Genomic DNA, 24446 nt, shown 5'->3' on the forward strand with positions numbered 1-24446 from the left:
TTTTTTTTTTTTAAAGATTTATTTATTATTTATACGCATTCTGCCTGCACACCAGATCTCACCATAGATGGTTATGAGCCACCATGTGGTTGCTGGGAATTGAACTCAGGACCTCTGGAAGAACAGCCAGTGTTCTTAACCTCTGAGCCATCTCTCCAGCCCCAGAGTGCAGCTTTCTGCCCTGGGCCATCCTGGCTATGGTGCTGTGACATGTGGGTGGGTGCACCGTGAATGGGTGGGCAGGACAGGGAAGATTCCCATCCTGTCTAAGGACTCATAGCAACGTGGACCTTGGTTCCTAATGGTCCAGCCTGGGTGTGGCAAGCATCACTGTGAACCCTCTGGGCAGCACCACGGTAGAGGGTGGTGACAGGTGACGTCTGAGGTGTGTGAGGTAGAGGGAGGGAGCCATTCTAGGTTCTGTCATTCTAGGTTTATTGCTTAATTCTCAGCACCCTTGGACTGGAACAAAGTACCTGTCCCACCACAGGGTACGCTCCTAGCTTCGGTAGCTTGGCCTGGGGTCCAGGCCACTCTGAAAAATAGGACCTCATCTCTACAAAATTGCACAGGCCGAGCTCCTCACACAGAGTCGGAAGGCCTGGAGCTCAGAGTCCTGTCCAGCGCACCTCTAGCCTGTGGTGACAACAGCTCAGAAGTGCGAGTAGGTCTTCTCAGGTCTTCCTGCTGGGATGGTTGAAGTTGGTGTGGCTGGCTGAGGCAGCCATGCCAGTCACCGGCACTGAACGGATACTCCCTGAACTCCAAGTGATGTGGGTCTTAAGCTGCACGCTTGGAGTGGTGCTGCTGGTGCTGGGCAGTGGTGGAAGGGCTGTGGCCCCTGTTCCCTGCTCGACATCATCACCAACCTCAGGCTGTTGGTGTACCAGCATTCATGAAGAGGCTGTGCTAGGGTACCCAGCCAAAGATGAGCTTTTGAGGCCGCTGGCCCGGGGCGTGGGACTCCCAGTGCCTCCACCTTGAGCTGCAGGCCTGGTGGAGCTCGCAAAGTTCAGCCTGCGAACCTGGCATCAGGGCTTGGAATGCATGCTTCAGGAGGACCGTGAAGGGCCCCAGGTGATGAGGTAGAGTCCCCAGCTCCCTCCTTTGGCCAGCAGTTCTGTAGAGGGGGAGACAGGGCTGTAGGAGGCTGGCTGAGGGGGGGCCCGGGCGGCTGGTGAACAGGGCTGAGCTGTGGGTCCCACGCAGACAGCAGCTCATTCCTGCCACTGGCCCTACACTGGCTGCGCAAGCTGCCACCTATCGCAGAGTCTGAGGCTCTGTAAGGAGCCACCTCACATGCGTTATCCAGAGCAGGTGCTCAGTCAGCGGTTGCTGAACACGTCACCCACCGGTGGGGAGCCTGCAGAAAATATGTTCTCACATCCAAGTACTTGCCACAAGCTTTTGTGTCCTTTGGCCCTGACCTATGAAGAGCTCCTGTCACGCCCTGCTGGCCCCAGGGGCCCAGAGCCACACACCTTGGTGGTGCCAGCTCACAGCTGAAGAGCTTGTTCACTGTCGTCATCGTCCCCGTCTTCCAGCTGCTCCAGGATCCCATCCAACACCGCAGACCGCTTTTTCTTTGGGGGCTCTGTGGCAGATGGCAGAGAGAAGGGACCCAGAGAAGGTTAAACAGTGAGTGGGAGGAGGGGGGGGCGCAGAGGTGTGTGAGGCAGGCACAAGGAGAGTGAGTGAGTTGGGGATGAGCCAGGGAGGGATGAGAGAAGGAAGAGAACAAACACAGTTAGTCCAGCCTCCTGGTTAGTCCAGGCATGTCTCCTGCCTCCCACTGCTGCCAGCCACCCTTGTGCCCTTTCCTACCCTTCCACAGAGCAAAGGACCCACTTGAGGGAGCCAGGGGCCCACCTGAGGGCTGCCTCCTCCCCACCAGCCAGAGGACTAGCCAACCCAGGCAACAGCTGGACAGACAAGCGCGAGCCAGCTCCGTTTCTGTGCCACCATAGACTCAATGTCAGGTGCACAGCTGCAGTGTCCAAGGAATCCAGAGAGGCGTGGGGGCCATAGCAATGAGGACGGCTTTGGAGGAGAGGAGTTATTGGATTTGGGCTTTCATGGGTGCAGAGGAGTTTTCCACGAGGAAGGGGCAAAGGGACATTTGGACACACAGCTGCTCCGAATGCCACTGACTATCTACTGTTTGCTATGGCACTAGTGCCCTCAATAATCCCACAGACAAGGAACCAGAGAGGTTGGCTCTGGGCCACCTGCTCCACCAGTCCCCCTGCTAGTCTAACCGTTCACTTACCACCAGTGAAGGGCAAATTTATAAGGAGGCTGCCCACTCAAATCCCTGCCTTCAGGCTACTCTAACTCCTTCTGGGAAGCCCTCTGGGTGCACAGTCACCCACCCCTTTACCTAACACTTCTACATGACAGATATTTGTGTAGCTCCTGGTTCTGGCATGGATGACCTTGGCTCCTTCCTGGGGGGTAGGGTTGGGGAGCAGGAGTGTGTCCTGGAATCCCTTCCCTTATCTCATCCCTCCCATGCTCACCCCTTCCATGGCAGTCCCCAACCCAGCCACCCTTGACCCCTCCCTATCAACTTTGTCCTTCCATACTGGTTCTCCCACACACGAGCCCACGGGCACTCCTCTCTAGCTGCCATGCTGCTTTTTGAATCACCCCCAGGCCTGCAAAAACATCCTGGTCTCCCTTGCCCTAGCTCCCCATGTTCCGTGGACAAACAGCCTGTGCCTCCCCTGTCCCACCATGCAACAGATCCTTCTCTTAGGGTCACTCTCCCCAGCCGTATGAGACACCCAAGTGAGAAATGCACAGACAGAGGTACAGGGCTGGCACAGAGGTTGCCCGGAGAGGACAAGGGTGGTTGTGTGTGTGGGGGGCACTGGCTAGGAGCCGAGGTCTGGTAGCTATGCCTATCAGGGCCAAAAAGGAGAGGAAGCAGCCTGGCTCCCCGCAGTGTCCTCTCTTCACTCTATGCCTCATGCCTGCTGTACAATGGCCTCAGGAAATTGGATCCTGGGCAGGTAATAGGGCTGGAAATAGACAACAACAAAGCAGGTTCCCAGCCTGTGTCTGAGGCCCCTCCTGCTGCTACTTGGGTGGGGAACCGGGACAGGCTGGCTGGGAAAAGCGGCAGCCGGCAGGTTTCCCTTAGGTATTCCTGTTCTGTTTCAGAGGAGACCCCAACCTCTAGCACAGCCCCTCCTGCCACCATGATGGTCCTCCCAGCATCTCCACCTTGGAGACAACCAGAGGGACCCTGTCAAACCAACGCTAGAGCCCATCTACTTCTCTGCAACCCCTCTGCAGTGCCCTGTCCCTCGGGAAAGCCAAAGCTATAATACTGTTGGCAACTAGTGCACAGGAGTTGGGCATTTCCTAATCCTGGCACCCACTCCTCTCATCCTATGGCCTTTGCACTGCCATTTCCTGTCTAGAAGGCTCTACTGGGCCACTCAGGGGCTTCATATCTGTGGCAAAGCTTCCCTGGTTCCCCCTCAGCACTTGCACGACCTTTTGACTTCACTGTTTATCTCTTTAGCTGGAAGGCAGGTATGTCTGTCATGTCTATCATTCTGTCCCAATGCCCACAACTGTCTTGGTACCTGGCAGCCCTCAGTAGATGTCTGCTGAGTGAGTGACTGACTGAAGATGGCCAGGGAACAGCAGGGGTTAAAGGGCTCCAGCTATGGCAGGAGGGGCAGAGAGAAGAATGCGGGAGGCCTTGGGGACAAGCTTCATGGTATCCATTGCCCTTAGCCTGGGCTCATGGCACCAGACAGGCTGGGTCTCTAGTCAGAGTAGAGTGTTCTCTAGTCCACATCTTTGTCCACTTTCCAAATGCTGCTCTCTGGAGTGCCCAGCTGCAGGGAACATGCCTTGCTTGTGGTTATTCCCTTAGCCATCGGTCTCCTGCCTGGCAGTGGATGCTCCATGCTCTGCCTCTAGGGGGTGCTGGCTGTTTCTTGTGACATGTGACCCCCTACCCCAACATCTCCTGGAGCCCATGGGTACAGACTGTGCTCTAACTGGGTGCTCCTCTCGCTCCCTCACTGATGCCAACCACACTTGGGGAACCCCTGTGCATGAACCACTCCGCTCACACTCAGACTCCTATAGGGGGAGGCGGAGACGGCAGTGTGTGAGGACCCCACAGCAAGGAACCAGCCTCTCGAAGGCCTGGGCTCCCTGAGGCTGTGGCTGCGACTTCCACTTCTGCCGACTCTGCTTGGCTCAGTGTGACCGTACGCCACCCGCAGAGCCAATAAGAGTAGCCCAGGGCTTGGGGACCAACTAGCCACTCCTTCAATTATAAGAATTTTGTCCAGGGAGGTGCTGGAGGCCTGGGACACAGGGTCTAGGCAATGACACAACTCCAGGACCCTAGATCAACAGACTCTGCCATAACCACCCTGAGCAGGTCACTCTTGTTCTCTGCCACCTCCTGGGGTTGGCTGTAAGGACAAGAGAGTCAAAGGATGGGTGGGGGGGTCCACCTTGCTGGTGGGTCTGGCTCAAGTCCACAGCCAGGGATCGGGTGAGAACCCCCATTTCGCCCTGTAGGGCATGCTGGGCCCTGTGTCTTCACTACTGCCACTCAGTCCCTCCCCCCCCAAGCTGGCCTGCCCCCACATGGAGTGCCAGCTCGCCTGGCAGGAACAGCTGTGGAAACCCCGCTTCCCCATGTCGGAGGCCTCCGTGGGCCTTCACCAAACAAACACAAAGCAGAACCCGGGGAAGGTGTGAAATAAATAAACGGAACAAGCCGTGCATTTTCCTTCCACGGCGCAGCTGCTCCTGAAGATAAACAACAAGTGACTGTCACCAAACATCAATACCGAGAAATGAACTTGACAAAAAGCTAGGCCGGCCCCCAACAGCCCCCCAGTCCTGCCCCCTCCCCCCAACCTCCAAACACCACTTCTGCATTTCTCCAGTTCCCACCTAATGGTTTTATTTTTCAATTAATTCCTTGACAGAATGCCAGCCCGCATCTCTCCCTTCCCTGGCTGGCAATGCCGCCTGCGTGGAAGGCGCGGGCGGGGGCCTGTGGGAGGACAAGAGAAAGCGCTTCATGGGAGGAGAGGCAGGCTGGGGATGAGAGCATGGCTGACAGGGAGAAAAGAGGCTGGAAGGGGCCCCTGAAAAGGCAGGCGAGACAGAGGCAGCCCAGGAGGAGAAGCCAGCAGGTCAGGATCAGACCTAGTCTGGGCTCAGTTCCTGAATGAAGCACGAGCTGTGTGCTGGCCATGCCTGCAACCCCAGCACTGGAAGGGCTGGCACAGGAAGAGGGCCTGGGCCTGGTGCTGAGAGCCTGGACAGTGGAGAGATCCCATTTCAGAAAGTAAGAAGTGACTACCCACCAGGTCTTCAAGACTTTGGCTAGCAGAAGGGTGAACACTCAGTTGCTGAAGGCATGGGCCAAGACAGGCAAGAATTCTTAAAGGAACCATTAAGCGTCTCTGACGGCCAGCACCTGGGAAGCAGGGGCGTGGACTAGCATGGTAAAGCTGGAACACCCGTAGGTGTTCTCTGGGCACCTGTGGGCTTGCTGCAGCAGGCAGAGTGTGGACTTTTCTTCTGGGAATCTCACAACTTAGGTACAAGATCTCCGGCAGACAGCCTCCCCACATGGGCTGCGCTCATGCTGGAGTCTTTTCCTCATACCTCAGCCACACCTAAGGTTCCATGGTCACTGGCCCTGCTGTGGGAAGTGCCAGCACCACCCTCTGAGGGTCTCAGCAAGAGAAATGGGGGCAGAGTAAGTCACAGGGCAGGATTCACGTCCCAAAGCCCTCCCTCAAAGGGCAGGAACTCGGGCCCCACTCCAGTGGGTTGTATTCAAACGGCCCACATGGGCAGTGGGGCTTATTTCTCACAGCCATATTCTGAGCCCAGAAGGAGGGACCTAGGTGCTGGGAGGTTATGGTTTGGCCACAGGCTAACTTCTCTCCAGGTGCCCATCCTGAGCATCTTCCTGGGTGTAGGTCCAGATAACTGGACTGGCCCCGCACATGGGCAGCTCTGACCTGGGCCAGGCTAGGCTTATCCCAAGGTAAGGAAGGGGTACACATTGGCCCAGGGTCTTCTGTGCTTGGTCGGTATGAGTGTGGGCTATAGGGGCTGGGAACCCTGTGCAGCCTGGGAAGACCAGCAAGTGTTGAGGCGAAGGAGACTTGCTGAAAAGAGAGCAAGCACAGGATGAGGGGAGGCTGGCAGGAGGCTTCTGCAGCCCTGCTTAGCCTGGGAGGCTCGGTTTCCATTATCTTCCTCCTCCTCCTCTTCTTCCATCTTCTATCTTCATCTCTTCTTCTTGGGTCCAAGCAGAGATGACAAGGAGGAATGTGCCAGTGTAAGGGCCAGCTGGAGTCATCACAGAGTCACAGTGCAGGGAGGACCATGTGCCGTGGTCTGGGCAGCAGGGAGCCCACATGTCACAAATGCACAGTGGCTCTACAGGCCTAGCCATGGGAGATGGGACTAGGGTGCCCAGACTCGATTTCCTAGGAGTGGCTTGAAACTGATTTCCAGGTCAGATCTTCCAGTGGCCAAACAATGATGAATCCAATACTGTTTTGTGTTCACATGTCGCAGGCAAGGCACCGATGTCTCAGCTGGTGGCCTCTGGTCTACGTGCTTCTTGCTGCCTATCTCGGGCACTTGAGGCAGCCTCTGAAGCTGTCTCCCTGGCTTCCTCTGGTTGGGCCAGGCCGTGTGTCAGGCACACTGGCCGGCCTGTACCCTCTGGTCTGTGGGCCCTTGGCCCCGCCCAGGATGGTGGCCAGGCCCTGCCCCTCCCACACTGCCCTGCGGTACTCCTGTCAGTTTAATTCTGTGATCGATGAGAAGGAGCAGGCGAGATGGCCCAGCACAGCTGGCTTCCCCGTTAGCCCTAGCAGGGATTCGTGGGCTTGCCGGCGACGGCTGAGTGAAATGTTTGCAGAACGCACAGAACACAAGTCAATAACAATTTAGTGGGATTGGGAGCAGGGCCCTTCCTCGCACGGACAGCAGCTCCCAGGGGAGGGCGGCAGAGTGTGCAGGATATTGTCAAGTTGCTTGGAGTAGGAAGCTGGGCTGTGTGTGTGTGTGTGTGGGGGGATCGGAGGCAGGGGGTGTGGCTAGGCCACACCTGCCCCAGTGGCCTCGAGGACCTGCAGGCTCCCAGGAAACCTTCACTGGGAGACCCCTCCACATGCCCCATCCATCTGTACCCTGGGCAGGAGCTGCCTGGACCCAAATGGTTTCACTTTGTGAGCCTTGGTCTTGATTTTCTTTACCAGCTGAGGCAACCAGAGGTAAGTGAGAAAGTGTCTTGGTGGCTCCTAACCTCACCTGGCCTGAGCCATTCACAGAACCAGGAACCAGGATGAAAGCCCTCTTGTGTAACCACCCATTCCCTCCTGGGGCCCAGAGTGACAGTATTGGGTGTAGAGAGAAATGGCTGACACAACCAGGTCCTGGGAAGAGTGAGAGGGGCCCGGATGAAGGGCTGAAATGTGAGGCTTACACAAAACCCCCATTCCCAGGGAGCTGGGAGGAAGCATGACCAGGGGATATTTTGAATAATAAATTCTGTGACTTCACATACTTGCTTGAACTTTCTGCCTATGATTTTGAAAGCCTGATGATTATGTGTTCACGGCTAAGATCAAGGAGGCCAATTTGCAGGGGCTGATGGGGGATAACAGGCTCTTGTGGTCCCTGGTCTTTTGAAAGTGTGCCATCCTGCCGATGATGGAGGTGTGGAATGGGGGTGTGTGGGAATGCCGGCAGGCTTTAAATATCATCTGTATGCTGATAACTTCAAATTTAGATCTCGGCTCAGCCTTCGCCCCTGAGCCCTGAACTCATCCATCTATCTGCTGATATCCCTCAGGGCATCCTGGCTGATGTCTCAAACACGGCTTGGTCAGGCAAACCCCCTCCCAATTCTGCACCTATTCTTAGCTCCCCAGGCTGGCTCACCACCCGGGGGGGCCACCTTTTACTTCCATGTCTTTTCTATGCATACCTGGCCAGCACTCCCTTCTCCCCAAACAATCAGTCTCCTGGCCACTTTCCACCCTGCAGCCTTTGGCTGTGACCTTGGCCACCATCTCTGGATGACCACAGTGTGATCCCCAGCCCTGGTTCTAGCAGTATCCACTGTAATCCCAGCAGTGATGTGAGCTGGTGAGGTTGGTCTGATGCTGGCTTTCCCCTCTAGTCTTCTAGGGCTTCCCATGGCAACATCAGTGGAAGCTGGGCTAACCAGACCCTGCTGGCTTCCCCTGTCTGTTTTCCACTCTCTATCCTGGAGCTCCAGCATTGAACGCTTCTGCCCCAGGGCCTTTGCACCCGTGGGTCCCTGGGCTTGGAATGTTTCTCCTGTAGGTCTTTGGTGGCTGGTCCCTTACAATCACACAGAAATGCTGACTCCATGGGAAGGCTTTTTCTAGCTGCCACATTAGACGCCTCTCCTTTGGGATATGTTGTACCACCCATTCTAATTTTCCTCAGAAAACCTGCTACTGCCAGAACTGCGATCTTCGTATTTTCTGATAATCACAAGCACCACCTCCATGCAGGAATGAAGGATGGAGAGACAAAGCCACATGCCTTCCTCCAGGAGAGCTTACACCGAGGCTACCATCTAGGATATACACACGTGTCACGTGGGACTCAGAAACTGTGGGGAATGTAGGGCGCAGGAGGGCACAGGGATATCTGTTCTACACTGGTCCAGAGCTGTGTGTTCTTACGAAAGTCAACAGCCCTCTCTGGGCTTGTCTGGACCTGAACATGGGAACTGTCTCTGAGGGTGCTAGGCTAAAGTGCTACCAGGGGTTTAAATTGCTGCCGCACAAAGGCTCTCGACACTTGGCTCTCCTTGGCTTCCCTGAGGCTGATCTCATCTTTAGTGAGACTTCATAGGGCTGTAGAGGAACAAGGTGAGGCTATCAGGCTCCAAACAGGGGCCTGTCTGCAGGTTTCAAGTCGAAAGAACTTTGTGCTGGGCTCACACCCAGCTGTGCTGAGCCTTGGTGCCTAGACCTAATGTGAAGGGGACTGCAATCGGCGCCATGCAGGGCCCAGAACGTGCTGGATGCTCACTGAAAATCAGCCACGACCGTGACTGGTTCTTACGGAGCTCATTCATTACTCTGTGCACAGTTATGAAGACAGCTTTATGCCTGATGCAAGGAAAAGTGAGAGCGTTGGGAGAAGGCTGTGTCCCTTGGAGGGTTAAGCTAATAGGGAAAAAAGACGGTCTTGCGAGTGTGTGCACGCACGCGCTTGTTGATGTGTACGTGTGCGTGCGTGTGCGGGCCTCCATGCATGCCTGCATTCATGAATACGTTCGTGCGTGTTCATGTGCATGTGGTCAGGGCACTGGGAGAAAATGCAGTATGGAAAAGAATGCTGCAAGAGGGCTGGAGGTGAGGTGGTAGGCTGATGGGACAGGGGTCTGGCTGGGGCTCCGTCCCTGCCCTGTGAGGCTAGGAGGGTGGCTCAGAGTGCCAGGCCAGTGGCTGACTGACCAAGGCTACCCCAACTTATGCCAGAGGGCTCTTACTGCGCGTGCTTTCTGTCTACATTCTGCTTTGGCTGGTGTCACCAGGCCCAGCGGGCAGGGGATAAGGCGGGTGGCGGGCGGAGGGACTGCGTCACTGCAGCCACTTGCAATGCTGCTCATGCCTGCACGCCTACTCTGGAGGTGAAAGTTGCAGCCGCTAACCACAGCCCATCAGGCCTCCCCAGCTGGAATAAGACAACAGAGGGAAGCCGAGCCACGCTCCCGGCTAAATAAAAGCCCGTGCGCCAGGCCTCCCTGGCTGTGAGCTCTTAAGATGGGGCTGGGCAGCGGATTGCTTCCAGGCCATTTTATTCTGTCGCCTGTGCTTGTGGTGACTGTGGCCTGCCAGGCCCTGAAAGCTTCAAGATGCTGCGACCCTGCTGGTTTGTAACATGCTCAGGAAGAAAGGGACACAGCTAGAGACAGACTTTCTTCTTTCTTCCCCTCCTGTGCCTTCTTTTCACATCCCACACGCCAGGCAGAGAAGAATACCACTTCACCTACTACAGGGCCAGGGGCTGGAGACCAAATATCTGATTCCTCACCACGGAGGGGGCGGGAGGCGACAGCAAGGGGAGGGTGGGAGTTGGAGGGAGGAAGTCAGGAGATCAGATTGGAATAGTCCAGGGGTGTGTTTTGGGTTGGGGGGTGGGATGGTGAGAGGACAGGAGATAAAAGAATAGAAGTAGGGAACCAAAAGAGAGAACAGCAGCCTCCCCCCCCCACCCTTCCTAAGGCACCTGTCTGGCACTGGGGTGTCTGCTGACTCTGACTTTTCCCAGAGGCCTAGCCTGTACTGTGGGCTTGCCAGGTGCCTCCCAAGCACGAGCTAGCAAGGGACACTGTGGCGCGCTCCCATCACCCAGGAACTGTGGACAGCACTTAATGACAGTAACTTAATGAGGGATGCCCCATGGAACAGGCAAGGGAGTGGAGGTTAGAGCAAAGCTCCTTTGGACACCAGTAAGTGGAAAGCCTGCAGTGGGCTGAGCCGGGGGCACCTCCTCCTATGTGCCAGGCCCTGTGCCCTGGCTGGAGACTCAAGAGCACCAGGCTCTCCCTCTTCTTTGTCCAATTACAGCCTCTTCAGTCCACTAGCCTGAGCCCAGGAGAGTGGCCAGATGTTATCTCCTCAGTGCCACGGGCCTCCAGGGTGACAGCACCCTATGTCCACTGTACAGAGGGCAGAGCCGAGGCTGCATCTCATCAGGGCCACAGAGTGGCTAGTAGGAGAGACACACACACACATACACATAATGGATCAAACATAAGGGTGCTGACCAGATCAGCCGATGCAAAGGCTTTTAGTCAGGAGCATGACTAAAAGCTTAGGCTTGCGTTCCAGCTCTGTCATGGGTCCAGCTGGGCACCCCTCATTAAGTTACTTGCCTTCTCTGAGCCTCAGTTTTCTGATCTGCTAATTGGGTCAATGAAAGTATCAACCTCCTTGAGTCTTCTAGGATTAAGAACACAACAGTCAGTAGCTCTGTCAGTAGCTCTGACAGGAGAAGAGTGGCACAGCGGTGACAACAGGAGCTATGACTGTTAGTTTGAGCTATAGTTAAGCTGTCTACTTTGACCTAGGAATCTCCTGTCTCCAGCATCCCTCCCATATCAGGAGTGGGGCTGTGGAAGAGGCAGAACCCAGGGCAGGAGCAGTGACGCTCCCCCTGGCTGTACTGGGTATTGAAAGCCTTCGGCCAGCGCTCAAACTCCAGCAAGCTTGTGGCTGGGGCCTGTTTGACGACATGGCCTGCAGCTCTCAGGGAGCCTTTATGCTTCCACCTGAGGTCTGAGTACCTTCCTGGCAGAAGTCAGGGCCCAGGCTGGAGTTGGGCACGAGTCCCACTTGCCTTTGGGCTCTGCCAGGGCCCTGGAGGTTCAGAACAATGTGGACTTGGACACAAATGAGCCAGTGCTTTTCACAGTGGGGAAAAGGGCAGAGGAAAAGGAGGCCCAGGAAGGCTACGGGGTCCACAGCCCTGCTCTGAGGACTTCAGCTGCTGTGCACATGTGCAGCACAGGGTGAAGGGGGGGGGGAGCACACTGTTCCTGGGGCACCTGCACACCTGGCAACCTTGCACCTGCCTTGCGGCCTGCAGGGCAATGCCTGGCCAGTGTCACAGCCATGCATGGTCAGTACTCATGGCCATTTTGGGGCTCCCGGGTATCTGAAACTGATGGAGAGGCACTGAGTATCTGCCTAGTGGGGCCCTGTAGCTGTGAGCGGCCACGGAGACAGCCCATACCTATAAAGGCCTGGTGTCTGCTGCATCCTTTCGCCTGGGAGATGATGCAGCCTTTGGAGCTCAATTTATTGAAGGGGCCTCTGTCCACACAAGGCAGAAGTGCTGAGCCCACACTCTTGCAGGCCTGGGCTGGTTAGTGGGGTGACCACAGGGGAGGCGGGGCCCCCCTGCCTCGATCCCGGGAGAGCACCTTCCACAAACATTTGCCGACGGGTGCATTTGGGTCTGTCGATGCCTGTCGATGAAGACAGGTTCTGTCTGCCCATCAGGACTTGGGAGCTTATTGAGTTGTGAGTCCGACACCAAGTGTGCCGCAATCTCCTGCTTCTTCTGCTTTTCGCATCTGTTTGGGCTGGAATGCTCCCAGCCCTGGCTGGAAAGCCTGGTACTACTTAGGGACTGAGCTAAACAGGGGCATCAGATAGGAACTGACCACTCTAGATATAAGCGCACAGTACACCATGGTTGCCACAAATGGGGGTATGGGCTAGGGCGGCTGGGCCTGGCCAGAATAACAAGTCATAAGAAGGTTAAAAAACAACAACAACAACAACAACCACCATCCAACCAACCCCCCTCCCCAAAACCAAACAACAAAAACCAAAACCAAAACCAAACAATAGCAACAATAACAAAAAAGCAAGAAAGTGCAGGGACAGAAGCCCAGAGAAGACAAGTGATGACTGATGTCTGGAGTGCAGGGCAGGGCGGGAACAGCTGCATGGAAGGAAGCAGCATGGGCACTTTGAACAGTGCGTCCAAGCCCCTCAGTACAAGCAGAAACAGAAAGGAAGGTGCTGCATCGATACAGAACAGCATGTGTGAGGGTACAGGGCCCTCTTTAGGCTTGCGGGGCAATGAACTCTGTAGGAAGTACGGTAGACAGGTGGCGTGGCTCCGGGCAGGCCAGTGGAGGAGAGGAGCAGGGTCTGGCCATGTTTCACGGCTTTGGCCTGCTGGCTATGGTCAGCAGCACCATCTGTCTCTGTGTGAGGGGCAGTTTTGCTGGACTGCTCGTAACCCCCCAGGACAAGCAATGTACCCTTGTGGTCCTCCCGCTGTCCCTGGCTCCCAATCCCAGCTCTGTAGATAGCTCATGGTAAACACCTTCAGGGGACAACAGTGGCCCCTCCGAGCCCAGAGCTGGGAGGACACCAGAGGGCCCTGATGCAAGGATGACCAGGTAAGAAAAAACTGCCTGCCTCTTAGATCACAGCAGCAGTGGCTGCATACAGAAATGTGCCAGCCCAGCCCAGAACCTGTGGGCTGGCAAGGTGGAGGGGACCTGTTCCCAGCCGGCAACTCTCACGCAACCAATGGACCTAAAGCCAATAGACAATGGTAGCTGCTGCATTCTGCTTCCTGGGGTCCACCATGGAGGTACTTTTAAGGAAGCCAGGTTCAAGATCAAGCCTTGACCTCCTAGTGAGGGGTCACACTGACTTGAACCCCACAGACCTCTCCAGCTCTCCCTGATGCCCTCTATCCCTCAGCACCAGGCATAAGGCCCATAAATGTGGGCCTCTTGTTTCTCAGTTTCTGGAGATCCTTGGCCTAGGCTACCCACGAAGGGAAGTGGCTACCCTGTTTACCTGTGTCCATGACCCTGCTTAGTCACTATGGTGTCCAAAGTATGAGGACAGCAAGCCTCAGGAAGAACGTAACAGATGATGAGTCAGCTCTGTTAGTACAGAGCTCCAGCAGGAAGTACAGAGCCCTCAAGAAAGGCATATTGACACTGTGGTTCCTAGGGCCAGCTGCCAGGACCCGTTGCCGGCATTCCTGGGCTTGAGGTAGGTTTTTTTGGAACCTGAATCGAAGACTATAATATAGACAGAAAAGGCCACACTGCCTTTCCCTTCTTGCTTGCCTGGCCCCATTGCTCTACCTGCCCGCAAAGCCAACAAGATGAGACACTGTGCCTGTGGCTGTCCCAGTACAAGGTGGCTTAATGTAGCAGGAGGCCTCGGGGCTGCACCCAAAAGTGAGGGCAGCTATCCAGGTGGTCTCTGTCCCAGCTCCCAATCCCGGAAGTCCCAAATCAGCCAGGCCACTCCTACCTTGGAAATGCCTGGCTGTCTTCCTCCGTAGGGACTGCAGGGTCACCTCCGAGTCTGCCCATTCCAGAACCAGCCTCCGGCCGTACAAGTGCGTGCTGTGACACAGAGCATTGAAGGCTTTCTGGAAGAGGGAGCAAGAAAGAGCAGGGTGTGAGCTGTGTGGGTGTTCCACACTGCCTCTCTTGCCCCTGTGACTTTTGGTATCTGGTGAGGCTTCGGGGTGCTGTTGGCATACCTACTTAATTAGTGAGTTATATTTCAGGTGAGGGAGCAGCACGGGTGACTGAGCAGTCAAGGCACTGCCTGGGCTGGGCTGGTCACCTAGTTCCCATGTGGCATCTTACCTGTTACCTGTGGAGGGCACCCTCACTGACAGGCTCTCCTCTCACCCAGCTGCCCAGCCACAGAGGACAGGTGCACTGCCCCTCATGGTTACCTGGTGCCACTCTCCTTCGCTGGCCCTGTGCCTCATCTGTCCTGGCTGTTTCTGCTGCCTCCTTCCTGGTCCCTATCCTTTCCGCTATAGGCCCCTGTGCCCAGTTCAGCAGCCTGGGCCTCAAACACGCTCTTCCTTCTTACTCTGACTAGCTTCCCACCCCTTTCCTTTTCAACACTAAACTGAGATATAATTTATACACAGTCAGTGTGTTTAATATGCAACCATCAGCATATGGATTCTAGAACATTCTATCACCACTTCAAAAGAAAGATGCACTTCAGCTATCACCCCTAAAATCCCCCAATTCTTCTCCTTCTCCCAGCTCAGAAAGACTACAAACCCATTTCCTGCTCTTATGGATGTGCAGGCCTGAGCAGTCATATGATCATTAGATAGCACTGATCAAAGCCCTCTGTAAACATGGCTGGCTTCTAGGCCTTGTGCAGGGACAGCCTCCTCCAACTCTTCTGGAAACACCCCATGTCACTAACACAGGACTTTGGTGGCCAAGAAGCCTCTCAACTCTAGAGTCACCATATTTGGGGCATGGTAGATCCTGTGCTTCCATTTTTCAAGATCTTAGGCAGGTTAAGCAAATGGCCTGGACTCAGCATCCTGAAGTGGAAGGGTAAATACACCCAGATCTGGGATCTGGAAGAGGATTTGAGGTGATGCAGTGTAGGCTATATAGCTCGCCCACCTCCTGGGTTCTCAAATTCCCTTTGCAGCTCTCTTCTTTCTGCAGAGCTCTATGGCAAGGAGGATGCTCTGAGGGCTTCTGAGCTGACAGCTGGAGGACAGTACACTGGACCTGGAGAGAAGCTGGGAGCCAGCTCCTCTCATTGTGCCGACACCTAGAAGCACTCCTTAACCAGTACAGTGAGGACTGGAAGCACCTGGAAGCATCATGGGTCACCGTCCCTGGCCCATGATGGCTGGAACAGGGGGGTGCCGTGGTTGGAATGTGACCCCTAGGAGATACTTTGGGTCCTGACCTTGGGAGGTGACTGTGCCTGAAAACAGTGGTCTATGTACCCAGGCCACACTGGAGTGAGGTGGCCCTAGCTCAAAAGGACCTAGTGTCAGACAGGGCAGCATTGTGTGGGGATGGAGCCAGGGCCCGGCTCTGGCAGTTGAGTCTGCAGACCATACATGGGAGGCACTTGCCTCACTCTATGCCACGCTCTTCTGGTTCTGGGCCACGGAACTGCCTGGTGGTGCACCTCTGCTGTGTAAGCTGCAGGATGAACGTGGGAAGCAGGGCCAGGACCTTGGGCTAGTCACTGTCCCAGGTGGGCCATGCCCCGCCTTGGAGAGGCTTCAGGACTTACAGTAAGCAAGGAAGGCGGCACCCAGTGTCTGCTCAAGACAGACAGAATCTGGAAGGACGGGAGTGCTTGGGGATGGAGGGGTGAGGTGGGAGGGGAAGTGTGAACCGGAATGCATGGCCAATGGAGGGAAGGTTTTCCTGCTTTGTTCTCTGCTCTGCCTGAGAAGGGCCAGGTGCAGCTCCCCCACCACTGTTTTTTTTTAAGTTCCATTTAGAAGCCTTTCTTGACTGCCGGCAGAGCCCCTACCATTTTTTTTTCCAGGCAGATATAAAAATGCATCTGGCCCCCAAGCCGAAATGGCTCATTCTGAGCTCCGACGCGGGAGCGCTCAGCTGTCGAGGCAGAGAGATGGCGGGACTGGGAGAGCTGGGCGTCTTGAGACCGAGAGAGGAACTGGCGGGGAGTGTGGTGAGGGTCCCCGAGGAGTTGCATCCTGGGGACATGGCAGTCTGGGACAGCCAAGGCTGCATCTGGTGGCTGTTCTACCCACACTCACAAAGCAGAGAGCAATCTTGGCAGGGAGGCCCCGGAGAGCCGCCGCAACTCCAGCCTGCCTTTCTTTCTCAGTTTTTGCAATTTTTCTCCTTTCTGCTGCCTCAGAAGACCTGGGTCACTGCAGGAGCTAATCGCCTCTCCTTGGTTCTCCCTCTCTCTCCACCCCTTTGGTACTTTATTAGCTCCTCATCAAAAGGGCTTTCCACGCTCAGAGGTGTGGGGGCTGTGGCTCTGCAGCCACACTACCCCAGTTCAAGTCCTGTTCTATCACTTCCAAGCTGTGTGATGCTGGCCAAGCTGCTTAATGTCTCTGAACCTAGGCTTCATCACACCTAGAAGTAGCAGCAAAGATGGGGGTGGGGAGACTCAGGGAGCCATTCAGTCCCAGCTCACAGTGCTGCCCTGAGGTAATGCTGTCTGGCATACCATGTGACACTCCTCAGTCTGCAGGAGCCACGAGAAACAGTGGCAGCTCCTCATGCAAACTCTCTTGGTTTTTCTAGAACATAAAATGGGGTTCTCCAGAAATAGCAGAGCCCTTCCCAGCTCTGACTGCTGAGGGCTGAGGCCATGCTCTCTGTGCCTATTTCCTGAGCTGGAGTGTAGTGTCCTCAAACTTTTCCCCTACTGGGTAGTACAGTGACTAGAGGCTAAAGTCAGCTTTGGGGAATGCAGAGCACACACTTCAAGGAGGTGACAGGCACCTGTCTTCCTGAGGGATGGAGGGAGAAGGGAGGGAAGGTCCACTTCTGAGAGTCTTTTGGGCTGGGGCAAGGGCATACCTGAGGTGCATGAAGATTCTAGGTGCCTTAGTGGGAAGAATGCAGGCTGCCAGCAGCTCTTCCCTATGCCGGCCTCACAGAAACCATTCCGCCATCTTCCCAGAAGAGGCTCAGCTCAGGGAACTTGCTTTGCCAAAAATAGCCTGGGTGTTTGTTTCCTCTGGGGTGTACCATCCTGTGGCTGTTCTCTGTCATCCCTGTGGCTAAGAGTCTTTTTGGTGTGGCCCAGGGGGGGGCTCCCAGTTCCACAGGTCTCCAACCACGTGACCCTAGCCTGCTTGTTCTACTGAAGGGTCACTGGTCTCCCACTTCAACACACTGAGTGTGTTCCATCTCCTTGTGCAGTGAAATTGTGACCTCGTGTGCAAAGGCTCTGCCACCTTGTGCCTGGCCCACATGGTCTCAGTACCAGCACCCACTGCCCACCTATTGTCTCCTTGGCTAAACCCCAAATTGTAGAGGAAAGGCGCCTCATCCCTTCCTGAGCTGGCACACTACTCTCAGTAACAACTCAGTAAAGCAATCTCCTTCGCCGATACTCTTAAGGACAGGTCTCCAAACATGGTGGATGGTCAGTGTGGCTCTGCTTTAAACACCCGTCACAGCTTTTCAAGCTTGCATTTCTGAACACAGTGAGCATAGCTGGGGTCACTACAGATCCAAAGATGACCTGGACTTGGTCACAGCTGGGGTCACTACACACCCTATGACCTGGACTTGGTCTGCCTCTGTACTTAGCACCCATGGCTTTGGGTCCCTGATAAATGAAATGGTCACAGCAGTGTCCATTTGTGGCACAGGAGACACACGTCAACCTTTACACTGCCCTGCTGGGAAGCCTATGGCCCAGAGTACAAATTGAGGGACTCAGAGCTGACACAGAGGATGAGGAAGAAGAGCCAGACCCTGCTACCTCCTGGTAGCCATCGCTGGCCATGCTCAGCTCCATCTTCTGCACTCCAGGAGCCTCCTTCTAAGGCCACAGCCAGCACTGTCTCTCTATCTCTGCAGAGGGGGTGAAGGCAGGAGGCTTGTTGGGGGATAAGGTGAGGGGGGGTAACTCCCTCCCATCCCAACCTCTAGAGGACAGCTTGGGCCTCACCTTTCTTCCTAAGACTCTATCCTGAGGGCACTGACATTCCCCTACCAGCTGATCCATAGCTGTTCACGGTGAGTCCCTCAGTTTCTGGGGTGTAAATCTCTCTACCTGAAACACTGTGGGTGGACCTGCCCCTGAGGGACCCCAACTCCTGTTGGTGGGAGTCTGTCTCAGGTGGCTCCCTGGGGGATCATCTACTCCAGGTCCAGGGTACTACCATCCATGTCTCCGGCTCAGCTTCCCCGTGACTGAAGCCTCAGCCCTCAGGTCCAAGGTCATGGCCTCTAGCCTCCTTGTCCTAATCTCACCTGGAAGCCAATCTACCAGGGGAATCAATACAGAGTACAATGATGCTGGACCTGGTGGCCATCTTGCAGGCCATGGAAGGTCTGGAATGCTGCCAGTGCAATGCTGGGTCCGACCTTTATGCAGTTTTCCTGAAGACAAAAATTCTCCCAGAAACCAGAACCATTTTGTGCCCTTGGCAGGACTCCAGTCCCATGTGGTTACAGAGGACTAGCTATTCTACGGCTGTGGGCAGAGCCAAGAACGGACCTGACTTTAGAAGCCAGCAGCATCCTGGCCCTGTCCTCCTGCTCTTTGAATCCTCCTGGCACAGCCAAAGGGTTGTAGATCCCAGAGGCATCCAACCACTGACAGCATCAACCTGCTGTAAACATCTGTGCCCCAAACCTGAAGGAGAAGGTGATGGGGTGGCTAAGAATGGCCATGTGTGTGCAGGTGCGCAGCCACTGAGCACGGGGGACAGAGGAGCCAAGTCCTGCCAGGCTTGGAAGAAACACTGGGTGGTGCCTTCCGAGGCAGGGTCTACCTCAGGTCAGCACACTCTGCCAGTGGCTTCTGGCCTGCCCAGAAGCTGCCACTTAGGTAGGACTGTGTTCTAGCTCTTTGGATAAACAAGGAGTGACTTCCAAAGTGAATGGATGGCACCAGGGTCCATTCTGAGAAGTGATACTATCTTAGTCACTGAACAGTGAAGAGACACTATGACCAAGGCAACTCTTGTAAAAGAAAGCACTGAATTGAGGGCTGGCTTATAGTTTCAAAGGATACACACACACACACACACACACACACACACACACACACACACACACAGGCTGGCAAGAGCTTCTGAAAACTGAAAGTCCACCCCCAGTGACACACTTCCTCCAACAAGGCCACACTTCCTAATCCTTCTAATCCTTTCAAACAGTTTCACTCCCTGGTGACTAATCATTCAAATATATGAGCCTGTGGTGTCCATTCTTATTCAAACCACCACAGACACTGAGGAGCAGAGGGGACCTTCAAGATGAACAGCCACAGGCCTGTTTGTAGACTGACCCCTGACTCTTTGAGACAGACATGCATCCCCAGGAACCCCATCAGCTCAATCCAGTCAAATTAACCTCCAAGGATGGGGGTTGTGGTGGTATGTGTGTGTGTGTGTGTGTGTGTGTGAAGTAGGGAGAGGCTTCTTCACTCCTGCCTCAGCAGGTCTGAAGCATCTCAGAGGGCAGGTGTCATGGAAAGAGGCGGCAGGCTGCAAGGCCTGAGGCAACTCAGGCTGACATGGTTGAACCCTGCACTTTGCAGTGACCTGTCAGAAGTTTCTCTAAGTTTTACTTTCTCAATTCAGTGTGAGGACCTGAGACCCAATCAAAGCAGGGGCTGCTCCTTCGCCTTGTGTATGCCTCAGAGCTGGGTTTCTGCCTTCCTCTGACTCCCATTTGTGTCTGCCATATCTGAAAGCCAAGCCTTTGCTCTGGTCTACAATGGCACAGTGTGATCCTACTCATTTCTTGGTGGGGGTGGGGGAGCTGGGCAGCACCTGATCCTCGGGTTTTAGACCACATGTGCTGGCTGAGCCTCAATCCCTGTCTTGAAATGCAAGCTTGGCTAGTACTTCTGGGCGGTGGTGACAGAAGCCTGGTAAAGTAGCACCATTCAAAAGCCGGTGTGATCTTGCATATGGCATGAACGCACACCCAAAGGGAAAAGTGGGGACGGAAGGAATCTCAACTCCAGAGCAGGCCGCATTCTGGCAGACACACAACTGATTGATGCAGGTCTCAAGTCGGGTGCCCAGACCTTCAGGGCCGGAGGGACTCAGTTGCCTCCCTGCCCCCAGTACACGCGCCATGCCATCTGTTCTCTCGTGCTCTGCCACTCCCCAAGGGCAGTGTCACCTGTTGTGGGGCAGGGTCACCTGGGCTCAGGGACACACATTTGGAAAAGAAGGCAGCTCCGACGTCATGGGCCACTCTGCCCCCACTTGGCATTGCCTAATTGGAACAGGGGTGTTTCCTTGGTGGGAGGGGGGCCATCCTTTGCACACTATACTGACACCTCACGCTTTCCCCTTGCACGCCACCATGCAGACGTGTGGTAAGTACATGTTACGGATCGTCCGGTAGATCACGTGCTGCCAGCCACCATTCAGCACTGAGCAGGGGTGTTGCGAACTAGCAAGGGAGGTAGGAGGCCCGAGAAGCTCTGTGCTGCCCCTCATCACCAATTTCACAACCCCAGATCTCACTGACATGCCCTCTGCACCTCAATGCATCTCCAGACACCGTGAGCTCAGGCCACGCACCCCATTGCTCCCTGCGTGTCCGCCCACCGTGGTGGAGATGTGGGAAAGAGGAAGGGGATGCATAGGACCTTACAATTAAAGCTGTGGTTGTTTATCACGGCAGACCTCTGCCTGCCAACGCCAGCCGCCATCGCATATCCGGCTGCTGGCTCCCCCCAAGTGTTTATTTAAGCCAACACATTGCTCTGCTAATTGGATAACATTCTATGTGAAAATAGGCCTTTTAAAACAACAGTGGCGGTGGCTAAAACAGCTGCAACCGCAAAAGTACAAAGGAGCACGGTTCGGGAGGGAGAATTAAAGGCGCCTCGTGTGGAGAACAATTAAAATTTTGGTTTCCCGGTTTCTGTCTGCTCCTCCCCTCCTTCCCATTATGGGTGGCCCTTTCCTCCTTCCTCTGGGGCCAGCCTGGTCTAGGTAGGGAGAAGAAGGCTGGGCCTGAATGGAAACCCAGTGCCTATTGGTGGCTATTTAGGGGGCCAAATCCACCTTGCCCAGGTCCCCTCACTGCCTGTTTAGGTGAGAGGGCCCCATGAGCTGGGGTGGGCTGCTGGGAGCTCAGCAGTGCAGAAGGCAGCTGTTCTTCTGGGGCTCAGGGGACCCTCCCAAAAGATGTCCTCGTGGGACCTCTAGGCCTCTCTGTATGTCTCCCCCCATGGAGCCCTTTACCAGGGTGAGGTGCTGAAGCTGGGTAGCAGGAATGGGTATGAGGGGTGGGGTAGCAGGAGAGTCAGCACTTTGGTACGCCAATGCCTGATAGGAGGGAGGAGCCTGGCTTTATAACACTGAGCCAAGTCTGGTCTTTGAGCCATTTCTCCACCTGTTAAGCAACTTATCACCAACACCCGGGGGTATTAAAAATATGGGGCAACAGAAGTCCACAGGCTTTATCGATTCAGAGATACCCCAGAGGCCCAGAGAAGGGTGTGGTAGTGATGACAAGACAGGGGCTGGGGCACACAGGTAGGCAAGATGTGAACTAGCCTGCCTTCTTGCCATGCTACAGTCTCCTAGTTAATGCCAGCTTCCCTCTTCTGTGTAGGCCTCGGTTCCCTGAGAACTGTGGAGGCTCAGCTAGCATGGGCACCGTCGGCAGTACTGGTATTTACTGCCTAGAACACTAGGGGCTGATCAAATGTCCTAGATGGGGAAGATTCACCTGCCTTTCCTGTGGGCAGGCAGGGCTCAGGTCACTAGTGCCTGTGACTGGGCAGGGAGCCCAGTCCCTCCTCCCATCTGCCTGAGCAAGTCAGTGTCAACCAGAGGTGGGGCCCCAGAGGTGGGGCCCTGGGGCTGTGCAGACACACAAGGTCAGGAGAGGAAAGTTCCTGTGCTAATCTCCACTGACTCTATGGTGTTGCCCTCAGGGGCCCCCGCCTAACATTGTTGGGTGCCTGGTTCCTCTGGGTTCTGGCAGGTGACCTTCATGGAGCCCCTGGCTGGGTCTGCTCTCCTGCACCGTTGTGTACTTGATTCAGAAGGGACTCTGATGGGCCAGAGTCCCTGAGGATGTGTGAGATACAAGGTGAGGCCCAGAGAGAGAAGCAAATCCTTCATTCCAGGATGAGAGTCGGCACTTGCCAGGGTTCAGTGGGCCTGTGTGGAAGGGTACACCGTATGCCGAGGGGCCTGGGCTCAGGAGCTGAGATACAGTGGGGAGGGCTGAAGTGGGGGCTGGTTGCCCGCCCCTCCAGGCATGAGTCTCTATGGGCTTCTGGCCTTATAGTCTTCCACTGGGCAATGCAACCCTCCCTCCCCTTCTATGTCTAAGGATGGTTTGGGGAAGCCTGAGCGAACAAGGTTGCAGGAGCCCAGTGATTAGCTGCTGCTTTGCAAGGAGAGGGGACAAAGTAGGAGAAGGCATCCAAGAGGGTCAGGGACCATTGAGGGACCTGGATGTTTCTAAAGGGGCCTCTCTTTTCAAAAACACTGGGTGTGAAAAGGAGGCTTGGGAGAACATGTTCTAGGAGGTGGGGTCCCAGAGCCCTTTCCAGCTTGGTTGGGTTCCACTCTCCCAGCCTCAGGCCATATCTAGTGAGTGACACCACATTCAGGGTGTGCCCACACTGTTTGCAGGGTGCGTGTATCTATGGCAGGTGAAAAGTTACCCACAGGGCCACTCAGCAGACAACCAGGTCTGCAGATAGACCAAGGGGCTCAGAGGAGAGAGATGCAGCCGCCCCAAGAAACAAGAAGAGCAAGGGATCATTGTGGGAGGCGGATCACAGCTCACGCCCACTTCCATTAAGATGAGCTTACTGGCACAGTAGGCAGAAAGGGTGTGGGTGTTGGCATGGTAGGCAGGGCAGGGGGACTGCTGCAGGGATGGGGAGGCCCGAAATAGCACCTGGTGAGGGGAGGGCACAGCCATTCTTCAGGACTGTGGGCTGAGCCCTCGCTGTCCTTAGCTGCCCTTTCTCTTCCAGGAGCCAAGAATGGAAAGGGATGGAGGGGAGAAGCCGCCAACTCCATTATGTCACTGCTGAGGGGACTGACGAGGGATTAGGAGCAACACTGGATCTAGCCAACTGGGAGTAGGGCGCCCTGTGCCCCAGGACTCAGGACTGCTCTGCAGCACACAAGGAAGCCCCATCAGACCTGAGAGGTGCATGGAGGGTGAGCCACTCACTCTTCCAAGGTTGCACTGAGGAGACAAGAAGCCACCCTGGCTTCACAGATGGTGAGCTCAAGGCTGGGGTTGGCTTTGGTGAAAAGACCTTTCTTTAGGGGCAGAGAGTTAGGGCCTCCTCTACTTCTCTCCAAAATACAGCCTTGCCTGGGAGTCTGGCTAGGAAATGGACTGTGGTGGTCTCGCTACCGCCACTCCACTGTCCTGTGTTGGGGAGCCCCACAGCTCAAGATGCAGTGCACACACTGTCTTGTATTGGTACTCTGCTGACAGGAGGTCACCAGGTGTGCACAGACCTGAGAGCTGAGGGGCAGATGGCTCAGAGGGTCCCTGGGTTACATCAATGAGAAAAATCAGGTAATGCTGAGCATCTGCCATGGGCCAGGAAGCTGGCCTCATAGGTTCATCTGTCACAAACCTGGAATGGGGACACTACTGTCAATCCATTTCACAGATAAGGAAACCGAGGCATAGGGCAAGGCTAGAGGAGGCCAAGCTGCCTTCGGTGACAGTGCTTCTCTGGTTGTCAAGTGCTTGCAGTGTGTTGTCCCTTCTGTCACTGATGGAGGTGACAAGGGAAGGGCTGCCAGCTGTAGAGAGAGGACAGATGTCTAGGCAATGAAGCGGGCACTTGAAGTGGGGACATAGAGATGTAGGTGGCTGCCATGCCGTGGGACTAGTAACTTGTGCCTGTGGGATGCCCAGTCTAGGCAGTGGTGTGTCCCTAAGATGTCTCTTCTGCTCCATGCTGCTCCCCACCCATGGGGCCACTTGCAACATGACAGTTGGCTCTCAGAGCCTCTCTGCCCTTCAGCAGGATTCCCCTTGGGGTGGAGGAGCCCTAGTCATTTGGGAATCATCCTGGATACTGCTTTCTAGGGAGGAGAGTGGAGGCAATGGTGGGCCAAGGCTGATGGGCAGTGCTAGAAAGGGGGTACAGGATGGCCCAGCAGCCCCGGCCTTTGAAGCTTGGGGCTGTGAGAGAGATCCTAAACTCAGCTGGTGAGGACTCAACTCTGGCAGGATGACAGCCTGGCCTGCTGTCTTAGGCCTGAAGTCAGAGCAATGGCCTTGCTTCAAAGCCCAAGGGGGGCAGGAGAGGGCGTAATGGGGTATGGAAAGTTGGTTCAGTGGGTAAGGCCGCTTGCCTGGTGACTTGAGTTCAATCCCCACTAGCTATGGGTAGGAGAGGGTTACACATTCATGCACACAT

At 55.3% G+C, this 24446-nt stretch overlaps 1 protein-coding gene across 2 annotated transcripts in view; it reads right to left on the minus strand.

Moving 5' to 3' along the window:
* Positions 1–418: 418 nt before the first annotated feature.
* The window catches only part of Rbm19 (RNA binding motif protein 19), an 84715-nt gene continuing 60687 nt past the window's right edge, over positions 419–24446 (minus strand). The window contains exons 23-25 of one of the 2 annotated variants that reach the window (XM_021633205.2): positions 13860–13980; positions 1482–1594; positions 419–1120 (exon numbers count right to left, since the gene is read on the minus strand). In XM_021633205.2, the coding sequence (XP_021488880.2) occupies positions 1497–1594; positions 13860–13980 (219 nt within the window). In that variant the 3' untranslated portion in view covers positions 419–1120; positions 1482–1496. Of the gene's footprint in view, positions 1595–13859; positions 13981–24446 lie in introns of both variants that reach the window. The other variant, XM_021633204.2, reaches the window with a different exon arrangement.

The sequence above is a fragment of the Meriones unguiculatus genome, chromosome 4, assembly GCF_030254825.1.
Source record: "Meriones unguiculatus strain TT.TT164.6M chromosome 4, Bangor_MerUng_6.1, whole genome shotgun sequence".
In the NCBI taxonomy this organism is placed as follows: Eukaryota; Metazoa; Chordata; class Mammalia; order Rodentia; family Muridae; genus Meriones; species Meriones unguiculatus.